Genomic DNA, 11,180 nt, shown 5'->3' on the forward strand with positions numbered 1-11,180 from the left:
CTCGAGGTTTCATGTGCTCTTGGACCCTCTTGTGCCGATGCGTCCAGCTACTGGCTGTAAACAATCGCTGGAACGCATAGGTGAAGACTGAAGCGAGGAGATGTTGGGGAGGCAGTAAGAAACGGCAGATGCCGTGGCGATGCGCATTGGAAACCAGCTCCACGAGCATTTGATTATGGGATCGGGCCGAGGCCGAGATCCAGAAAGATTCTTCTCATCGGTTCTCTAAGCTGTCAGAGGCTGAACTTACCGGCTCCAGTAGAGAACGAAACGAGTACTCTGATGCTCCCTACCATGGCAAATTGGGGGCGGCGTCCTATTAGCCAAGTCAGAGGGCTTCAGAGCTCGAGCAATTTTCTTCAGGGCAAGCTAGTAGCTGACAATATAGAGTGTTCTTTCATGCACAAGATTCAAGTGTCTGCATCGTACAGGTGCTCCCAATTTCCATGGATCACCATATGCGTGTCTCTACATGGGTTCTAGAAAGCTACGGCATAGCTTGATGCTACGTTTCAACGCACGGTCCAAAGCTTGACTTGACAAACATATATTGACCTGACAAATATGTACCCACTCCATTCCAAATCGTAAGCAGAGTTCTTTCTTTTCTATGTACAAAAACAGAACTTTCAATTTTGATCCAATTTGGCAAAAGAGCCTTCAGTTTAATCAATTAAGCAGTCTAGTTAACACTCCTCAGATCTTAAATTCTGACTTCCTTGAAAACAAAATTTAGGTTGAAATAAAAAAAAAACTCTTCTTCAGTCCCACATCAAAACACAACTCTAAGACCCTTTTCTCGAGAAAGTGTTATCTTGGTAAAATACAGGAGGGCGGATAACACTTGAATGTGAAGAAACGAAGGAACACACTGTCAACACGCACCGCACCTGATTGATATCTTGCAGCTCCTCCCGCAGCTACAGTAGAATGCAGTTATCCATAATAATCTGGAATGTGTGCCCAGAAAACCGGGATTTTCACAGGTTGAATACAAAGCTGTCCTAGAAACAAGATGGTTGCCAGTTGCAACAAAGTGCACATTTAATACGACGAATCAGTCATTGTCTTCATTGTCAATAGAACCACCCATTTGCCAGGAAATAATCACTCACATTCTTCTCAACAAACAATTCCCTTTTCACCATGCTGCATACATTATATCTGGAATTTGCAACACAGGCATGGTTCTATTCCAAAATATCCTCATCTTGCTTGAGGGGTACAACTTCATCAGAACTATGAACATTGGCTTCAGATCATGCCATGAAATACAACATATAACTTAAAAGCTACTCTATACCTTGGGATACAAGCACCAGGGTAAAAATTTGACATGCAGGTACTCTATGGTGGTAAGGCAGCAAAAAAGAACAGTATTTTTTCCTTTATGTTGGTGACGAAGCTTAAGTCAGCTGTACAGTTCAAAGGAATGTGCCATCACCCATCAGATAATGAAGTTTCAGATCTTGTCCACCACTTCAGCTGGCACGTTGAGATCAAAAAGTGCACCACCACCACCGTTAACATCTACCCTCTCTCGCTTGTTAGAAGAACTCGAACCATGCAATTCATGAGTTCGTTTACCCGAAATATTTGATGCTGCACAGCAAATGGAAATATACCCATCAACAAGTATATAAAAAAAGGGTAATCCTCTCGTGTGATAGTAAGCTGGATAAAGGAAATGCGATATAAAGTTGCCATATTAATTATTATATGCATACCTTGTTTGTTCCTGTGTTCATCCTGGCTATGTTTTGTTGACTGTGAACTTTGTTCACCAGGATCCCAACTAATATTGAGCTCCGAGGCCCTGTCAATGCCCTTAGATTTGTATGGAGCAATGTTGTGAGGTGTGCGTAGAGGATATAACAAATCATTCTCAATGCATTGATACCTGCAAAAGAGTAAACTTAGTATAATAATTTGTATATGAAACTACAAACTGCAAAACAAACTTTGTCAAGGAGAGTTCTTACATTTGTTTGCAGAGCCTATCAACCACATTGGAAAGATTTATAACATGCTTCATTGTATCCATGACCTCATCATCGGTAAAAAGTTGAAAATCTTTCTCAAGGAAACCAGACAGTCTTTCGACATTAAATTCTAACTGTTGTTGCTGGTCCTCAAATAAATTCTGCTTCAGTTCTCTTTCCTCAGGAGTCATCTCATCCTTGAAAATCTCATCACCAAACATGTAGAATGCAAACGGATACGAATATGAAAGAACACGCCTTGATCTGAACAACCTGTTTAACCCATTTATGACCCAAGAATAATCTTTTATCTTTGATTCCTTATTTTCTGAAATGGATATCTTCCCCTGGATCTCATTCTTTAGCTTTGCTTCCTGCTTAAGAGAGTCGGTGTGAGCCTTGTATCTATTGTGGTAGTGCATATATCTATAGAGGTCTCGCCTTGCTTGTTCTGTCTTCTTAGTCTGATCATCAGTGAACCTGCCACAACTGTGGCCACTAATAGTTGACCATGTGTGATCTCTACCTGTAGCACCCCCACATAACCAGCTACATTCAAAAGTATCACATAACAAAATATGAGTAACATAACAATGATAGCATAATCATGAAAGGAAAAGGGGATGAAATCTAAAGCAGAAAAATAGAAGGCAGCCTCAATCAGTATTCAGTACAGCATACAGCTTAAAGGACAACACAATGTGGCACTAATTTCGACACTTAATGTAACATTTCTGAGTATCTGCCACATGGGTCAAGGGCATAATTAGTTCATTTTCCCCTCAATCCTCATGGGGGAAAAGCCTAAGCATTTTAATGCCATGTTATATACTCATTCTATAATCAGGAGAAATTTAGCATAACCATTAAGGCCAGATATCCATATTCTTCTGCCAAGCTGTATATTATACTACAAGTAAAATACTGGAATCATTCACGCCACTAGCAACAAATTTTATGTGGCAAATTTAAATCAAAAGCAGGCCCAGACATTTTAGGTTGGATATTAAAAAAATCAAAAGATTAAAGAAATTAGTGCTCCAACCCTTTTTGTGTGTCATGCACTATTGACAAAATACCATAGATTAGCAAAATCATGGGTATTCAAATGCATACCCATGATACCCCCTGGGCCCGCCCCTATTTTAAATGGTTGTCTCTAACCTAAAGAAATTAGATTTACAAATTACAAATATCTTATTCCTGTAAAAAAGAGCATGGAAAAAACAATCAATACAAAGACTAAGGTACTAAAATATATTATATATATGTACCAATATTGAAACAACAATCATCTCACAGACAATTCACCAATCAGTCATAAATTATATGCTTGTGGTCATACGTTCTAGGGAATCAACAACAACAACAAAGTCTTTTTGTCCCAAGCAAGTTGAGGTAGGCTAGAGTCAAAACCGTGCATGAACCACAAGTCAAGGTTCAGGCACATTGATAGCGCTATTTTCCACGCACTCCTATTCAAGGCTAAATCTTTGGTTATATTCCGTCCTTTTAAGTCTTCTTTTACTACCTCTTCCCATGTCAGCTTCAACATTCCCCTACCTCTCTTCCCATTGCTATTGCGCACCTTAGAATCCCACTGCGCACTACTGCCTCCAAAGATCTCCGTTGAACATGTCCAAACCATTTCAACCGGTGTTAGACAAGTTTTTTCTTCAATTGGTGCTATCCCTAGCCTATGCAACATATGCATTTCTGCTATATTTATCTGTTGGACATGTCATCATTTTGTAGGCCAACATTCAACGCTATACAACATAGCAGGTCTAATCGTCATCCTATAAACTTGCATTTTAGCTGTTGTGGTACCCTCTTGCCATATAGAACGCTAAACGCTTGATGCCACTCACTTTATCCACCCTACTTTGATTCTATGGTTAACATCTTCATTAATATTTATCCTAAATATTGAAAGACATCCTTCCTAGGCACTACTTGACCTTTCAAACTAGTATCTCCTTTCTCGTGTGTAGTAGTGTCGAAGTCACATATCATATATTCGGTTTTAGTTCTACCAAGTCTAAAACCTTTGGACTCTAGAGTCTCCCGCCACAACTCTAGTTTCCTATTTACTCCTGCCTGACTTTCATCAATTAGCATCTATGTTTTCTGGTCGCTCGACCAGCTAGTCGAACTGGGGGACCGACCAGGCGACTAATCTCGATTAGTCATCGACTAGGTAGACTAATCGATCTTTGGTCAACCTGGTCGTTTACTAGTCGTCATGTTCATCTAGGAGACCAGGACCTATGTATATAGTATATACTATATAATATATACTATTATACTATATAGTATATAATTATATAACTATATAATATATATGAACTAAGGAATAGGATGGACGATGGATTACAAGTCTACACTCTACAGGAATAGCCGAATAGGATGGACTGATGGAGTACAAGAACAAAAATTCAGTAGTCCAGTCCAGAATGACACAACACATACAAGGATGAAGGATGAAGATTGAAGAACAGAACTACACAAAAGAATACCTCCAGAAGATGAACTCATGCCGACGAAAAATTCTGGATTTCTGGATCTGCGCGTGTCTGGATTGGAACCGCTAGTGTCTAGACTCTGGACGAGAAATCTGGGTCGGTGAAGTCCGGAACTTGGAACTGGATTCACGCGTGTCTGGATTGGAACCGTGAGTGTACTGGTGAGGTGAAGTCTGGATTCTAGAACAAGAAGTCTAGGAGCCGGTAGGGAAATAGAGAAGAAGAGAAGAAAAAAGATTGAGAAGCCAGGAAAGTAGAGATGTGAACCGTCGGTTTAGTAGAGAGTAGAGACTGTTGGCGTTCCATCTCCCTGTAGCCGGGCCGCCCGCCAAAAAAGCCCACGAAATCAAAAAATCTGGATCCCAAACCTAGTCGCGCAGAACCGGCTAATCGAGCGACTAATCGACCCTAATCGTCGACTAGTCGGACGACCAGGGCGATTAGGTGCTCTAATCGAGTCGGTTGTGCTAATCGAGCTCTACTAACCGACTAGCCCGACTAATCGTGACTAATCGCAATGAGTCGGACGACTTGAAAACACAGATTAGCATTACATCGTCCGCAAAAAGCATATACCAAGGGATTTCTCCTTGTATGTCCCTTGTGACCTTATACATCACTAAGGCAAAAAGGTAAGGGCTTGATGTAGTCCTATTACAATCGGGAAGTCATATGTGTCTCCATCACTTGTTTGAACATTAATAACAACATTGTTGTACATGTCCTTAAGGGCATGTACAACCCAATTAAATGAGAAGGCTCTTGAGGGGTCTCTAGGGTGCTAAGTGAAAAAATCAAGAGACGGGCTCTTCCACACGACTCTCTATATATATTGTGTCTTGACTGCATTTATTATCTAGGGGCTCAGGGTTGTATTATATAATCTATTGTATTTCGAAAACCGTTCCAGGGGCTCAGGGTTGTACATGCCCTAATGAGTCCATAGTACTTCATTGGAACTTTATGTTTGTCTAAAGCCCACCACATAACATTCTTTGGTATTTTGTCGTAAGCCTCCTCCAAGTCAATGAAAAACCATCTTCTAATCATTATACCGCTCCATCACTTGTCTTATTAAGAAAATGGTTTCCATGGTTGACCTTCTGGACATGAAACCAAATTGGTTCATAGAAATCCTAGTTGTTCCCCTCAAACAATGCTCGATAACTCTCTCTCATAGCTTCATAGTATGGCTCATCAACTTAATTCTTTGGTAATTAGTACAACTTTGAATATCTCACTTATTCTTGTAGATCAGTACCAATATACTTCTCCACTCGTCAAGCATCTCGTTTGACCGGAAGATATGGTTGAACAACTTGGTTAGTCATACTATAGCTATGTCCTCGAGGCATCTCCATGCCTCAATTGTGATACCATCAGGGTCCATCTAACATAAAGGTTGTCCTTATTCTCCCCATTGAACACTTTGTCAAAATACAATCACCATCCATGTCTAATCTCATCCCCCTTCACTAAGAGGTGCTCAGTTTCATCCTTGGTACACTTAACTTGGTTGAAGCACTTAACTTGGTTGAAGTTTCTTGTCTTCCTCTCATGGACCCCCTGGCCATCCTATATATGTCCTCTCCTTCCTCCATACTCAAATGTTGGTAAAGATTCACATACACCCTACCCTTTGCCACACTTACTGCTTGCTTTGTTGTCTTCTTTGCTACCTCGTGCTCTATGTTGTCCACTATTGTCATGGTATAAACGTCTGTAGCATTATTTCTTCTCCTTTATAGCCATTTGGAATTTCTCATTCCACCACCAAGTATCTTTAACTTTGCATCCACTCCCTTTGATTGCTCCACACACCTCTAAGACCACCTTTCGAATATAGGTTGTCATTTTCTCCCACATATTGTGTCATCTTCTTCCTTCCAAATGCCCTCTTTGATGGTCCTTTCCTTAAAGACTTTTGTTTTTTTTTTCGAAGACGCAGGAGAGCTGCGTATCATTATATTAAGAGGAAAAAAGGTGAGGATAAGAAACCTCATACAAGCCAAACTAACCCACACACCCACACACACTCAAGGATAGCTAGAAGTACAATGAAATTATGACCAACTGCCCTCATGACCAGGAAAGAAGGACGCCGATTAGTGCGTTGGAGCGGAAAGGATGCTATCTAATCCACTGGCTCCAGCCCTAGTCTCACCTTTCAGTTTCCACCACTTTGTTCTCGCAATGTTGGCTAGTTTAGGCACACACCTAAAAACGGAATATCGCCACCACGGCACCGCAAGCTTATTTTAAGAGACAACACACTCCATAGATACCACCTTGCAATCCAAGCATGCTCGTTTATCCTCTCTTCTTGTGAGGGCAAAGTCAATCTGACCAGAGTGTTGATCACTAATATAGGTCACTAAATGGGATTCTCTTCCTAAAGAAAGTATTTGCTATCAGCATGTCAAAAACTATCGCAAAGTCCAAGACTTCCTTTCCCTCCTTATTCCTACTACAATACTCAAAACCTCCATGAACCGCCTCAAAACCTACACTTATTGTACCTACGTGCCCATTGAGATCTCCTATAAAAAGCTTCTCACTAATATGTATAGCTCTAATCGTGTCATCTAAGTCTTCTCCAAAAAAGTCTCTTAGCACTCTCATCATGGACTACTTGTCGGACATACACGCTAATTACGTTCAAGACCAAATTACTCAAAACAAGCTTGCCTAAGATAATCCTATCCCCTTGCCTTCTCACATTCACCACCCTGTTCTTTAGGGTTTTATCAATCAAAACTCCCACTCTATTTCTATTTGCAGTTGTCCCAGTGTACCAAAGCTTGAAGCTGGTATTGTCCACTCCTTTGACTTCTAACCCTTCCATTTAGTCTATTGGACGCATACGATATTTACATGCCTCCTAGTCGTTATCTCAATTCTCAACTAACTCCCCCCTTCCCTTAACTTACCTGTAATAGACCCTACATTACAACTACTTAAACAAGTCCTAGTTGGTTCAACTATCTTCCTTGCCCTTCACACCTGTCGATGATGTGAAGACCTTTGCACATTTTTCACTAAACATGGACGCCGACATAGCGTGTCACCAAGGGGTGCCAAACCAGCCCTTGCCTATTTAACACCGTACTCAAGTTCTGATACAACGCGCCGCTAAGAGGGTTAAGCCCGCAACGGATTTCTTTCAGGTTTCATCTCCATTAGAAATGGGCAATAGTTAACTTAGTATGTATTTGTCTGTATATTCCATAAAAAACAACCTACTAATCAGTGCATGACTTGCCTTCCAAATTACAAGGAGGTAGATTTACCATATTCTTTAATGAAACATCCTCTAAGTAGATATACGAAATTGTGATCACGCTATGTACAAGCATAGAACAGCTACTCTAAATTACAATGATGGTACAAAGGAGAAAAACTAGAGATCAAGAAAATAGTGTTGTATGGTTAAGACCAAAAAACAATCAAGTAGAAAAACTTCATCATACAAGGAATCTTAATACCAGGTCTAATCAACTATAGGAATTAGAACTGGAAGAAGTAAATATGAAGAAGCATAGATCTAACCAGAATGCTTGTCCACATATACATGCAACCAGGTTGCAGCCACCATTCTTCTCCACAGGTTTGTGACACTTGGGACAGGGCTTAGTATTTACTGTTATCCAATTCACTGTTTCTGATTCATCACGGCATTTCTTGATCCAGAGCTCCCACATCATGCAGGAACACGGTGAGTGTGCTCGTAAAGAGCAATTAAAACAAAACTGGCATCCACATGTGCACTCCACCTCACAATAAATATCGCCCTTGACGCGTATAGCATTTCCACAATGTGGTGTGCTTGGGCACCACTTGACTGTATCATTATCTTCAATATATGATTCCAGTAAAAATCTTTCAAAGCGTTCTGCGATATCTAGGTGTCTTGCAGTGACTAGTTTTCGAATTATTGCTTCATCACAAACAGCATTGCACTTTGGAGCCATGCACCTGACACGCCGGCTCTGACCCTCATTTATTTTCACAATGAAATATTCAGTCCAACCTAGGTGAGGGGCAGAAAAGTTAAGTGGCTATCCAGGAAAAAACTAGGTGCAGCAAAAGCTCAATCATAGAAAGGCTGTTCTCTGTTTTTTTCCTCTATGTTTGTGGTGGTGGACTGGTTGTAAGGGGTAGGTAGAAAAAAAATATCATTCATGTAACATAAATATAGCGATATAATTAAAAAGCCCACTCTAGATTGATATTTCAAATAAAGTATATTATGAGTGTGCATGAATCATACATGTAACATATGAAATGATTTGAAGCAAAAATATGTTAGAACCATACATGCAACAGTTCTCAATAGCTCCTAATTTACGAGGCCAGTTTCATGCATAGATTGAAAGCTGTCCCAAAGGCCCATAGATACAAAATAGATTGAAAGCAAAAATATGTTGGAACCATAGATACAAAATGTCCCAAAGGCCCAAAATGATACAATGCAGAGCTAAATGAAGAAAGAATATTAAAGTATTTTATTGATACTATATGAGGATTGAAAGCTGTTAGCGAACAAAGCTGCTTCTGAATAGCAAATAGATCTTGCAAGTTCTAATAGACAAGAGCCAAACTGTTAGACAGAATAGTGGTTAAGACGTGTCATTCTTACATATTTCTTTGTTACGAACAATGCATTACACCATTTCTCTACCAAAATCTATTAACTAGAACATGCAAACGATGAAAATGTGGAATCATCTGAGACAACCTAATCGGACATTACTCACAATCATTGCAGTAGCTATGGCCACAATCCATCTCGGAGGCAGCCGAGGGTGGCACATCATCATAACAAACATTGCAGGTCACCTCCGCCGAGGAGGTTGGGCCGGCATTCCTGGTGTACTGAAGAGGAATACCAGCCTCCGAGAAGAGCCTATCCCTGTCCTTCTGATCAAGAAGCTCGAAAATCCTCTCCACGTCCCAGCGGTAGTGGATGAGGAGCGTCCGGGCATGGTGCTCCCTCAACCCTAGCAGCTCCATCACCTTCCTAAGATCCTCTCTCTACAAACCCACAAACGCCCCAACAACCAAATGGAGTTGAGAAAAAAAATGAAACTAAGCATCAGTGTATCAGGAATAGCGTATAGTGTGGAAACCGAATGGGGGAGAGCCCCCGCAGTCACCTGCGCCACCAAAAGGGATTCCTTGGTGATCACCTGCAACAAACACAAGCAAAGGAATGCATCAAGAAAACCAAGAGTGGTCTAACAACGGAGACAGATGCCCAGGACAAAATCAGGACAGAACACGCACAGATGAGGCAGACCAATGGCAGTCCTCGAGGTGCTCGTCCTCGAGAACATGGAGAACAGACTCTTCTAGGGCATCGTCCCCCTGATCGCTCAGGTAGCAATCGTCGTCGTCTTCCTGCTCCAATTCCGACGAGGACACCGGAGACGAAGTATCCTCAGCGTCGCGGCCCATCTGCCGCCGATCCGATCAGCCTCGAAACGAAACGGCCGGCGATAGTACCTCTCGCACGGAAGAGGGGAACAGATAGGCGGATTGGGTCGGTCAAGTGCAAGAACCGGCGCGGGCGGGGAAGGCGGGGATAGAGGAATCGTGGCGCGAAAGCGGTCGCATCGCGAAGGGAGTCGGAGACGGCGGCGGTGAAGCTTGCACGGGAAGCGAAGACAAGGGGGGAGGCGGCGGCGCAAGCGTAGCAGGTATGGTTGTGGCCGGAAATTGGGAAGTCTGGCTGATGTCTTTTGCGGCGTACTAGAGAGTGATGGCAATGGTACCGAATAACTGATAGGTTTTACATGATATATTGGAATGATTTCTATATATGCAGGTATTTTAATGGCCAATAACCTACCTGTTGGGTAACAGTACGGGTATAGATATATACTACCGGTATCTACATACTAGTGGGTAAAATATATTTCATATCATTATTATCTCTACTATTACTTAATAATATAGTGTAGACGTTCACATTACACGGTTCTGCCCCCTCCCCCAACAACCCTAACATCCTCCCCTCTGCTCCGCTCCCCATCGCGCCCTCCTCACTGTCACACCCGGTTCCAGGGGTAGAACCGAGCGCATACCATATATGTGCCAGGATCCATTTCCACACATATGTTGACGTCACAAGTGAAATATATCAAAAGACAATGCAATAAAGGCGTAAAGAGAGTATAATACTTTATTACATCATCTGAAACATTGTATCTTTAACAAGTATCACATCAAAGTAAGCGGAAATAAACAACTGGGCAATCTCCCACAGGAAGATGATCGGCGCATCGTTAGACTTAGAAATCATCGTCGTCGATAAAATCTCCATCAAAGTCTCCAGCATCACCCTCTGATCAAAATTAAGCAATGGTGAGCTCACTTATGGTCGGGGCTCAGCAAGTGGGGGAAAAACTAATGCAGGTATAACAAGGTGAGGCTAAGTTTGAGCAGTAAGCATTTTAGTTGGTCAACATTTTATTAACAACACCTGTCTTACTAATAAGTGTGAGTCCCAAATATCCCATTTAAACAAAGGAATATGAATATAGCAAAAACACTTAAGTGAAACCACTTAAGCAAATTATTGGCAGATCATCGGATCTCAATTTAATTCCATCTTCAAGTTCAATTATCATGTGAGGAGTCCAGGTCGCTCATAACCGGGAGCACGGCTGAT

General features: G+C 41.5%; 1 protein-coding gene across 1 annotated transcript; it reads right to left on the reverse strand.

Annotated features, from left to right (window-relative positions):
* Window positions 1–769: 769 nt before the first annotated feature.
* On the reverse strand, window positions 770–10,356 carry LOC103633066 (probable E3 ubiquitin-protein ligase ARI2). Its single transcript, XM_008654751.3, has 7 exons — window positions 9,794–10,356; window positions 9,664–9,696; window positions 9,265–9,541; window positions 8,057–8,537; window positions 1,983–2,531; window positions 1,728–1,900; window positions 770–1,602 (listed from the first exon to the last, which is right to left on the reverse strand). The coding sequence occupies exons 1-7, from the start codon at window positions 9,962–9,964 to the stop codon at window positions 1,463–1,465; spliced, it is 1,824 nt and encodes a 607-aa protein (XP_008652973.2). The 5' UTR covers window positions 9,965–10,356; the 3' UTR covers window positions 770–1,462.
* Window positions 10,357–11,180: the final 824 nt, after the last annotated feature.

Source organism: Zea mays, chromosome 1, assembly GCF_902167145.1.
Source record: "Zea mays cultivar B73 chromosome 1, Zm-B73-REFERENCE-NAM-5.0, whole genome shotgun sequence".
In the NCBI taxonomy this organism is placed as follows: Eukaryota; Viridiplantae; Streptophyta; class Magnoliopsida; order Poales; family Poaceae; genus Zea; species Zea mays.

Bases quoted from the DNA above. Each gene is read 5' to 3' on its own strand.
- LOC103633066 (XM_008654751.3), bottom strand. From the start codon at position 9,964: ATGGGCCGCGACGCTGAGGATACTTCGTCTCCGGTGTCCTCGTCGGAA. The intron at 2,532-8,056 runs GTTAGATCTATG...TTTTGAATGTAG, and splicing joins ATATGTGGACAAGCATTCTG to CTGGTTATGTGGGGGTGCTA. The intron at 1,603-1,727 runs GTATGCATATAA...TTTGCTGTGCAG, and splicing joins TGAACACAGGAACAAACAAG to CATCAAATATTTCGGGTAAA.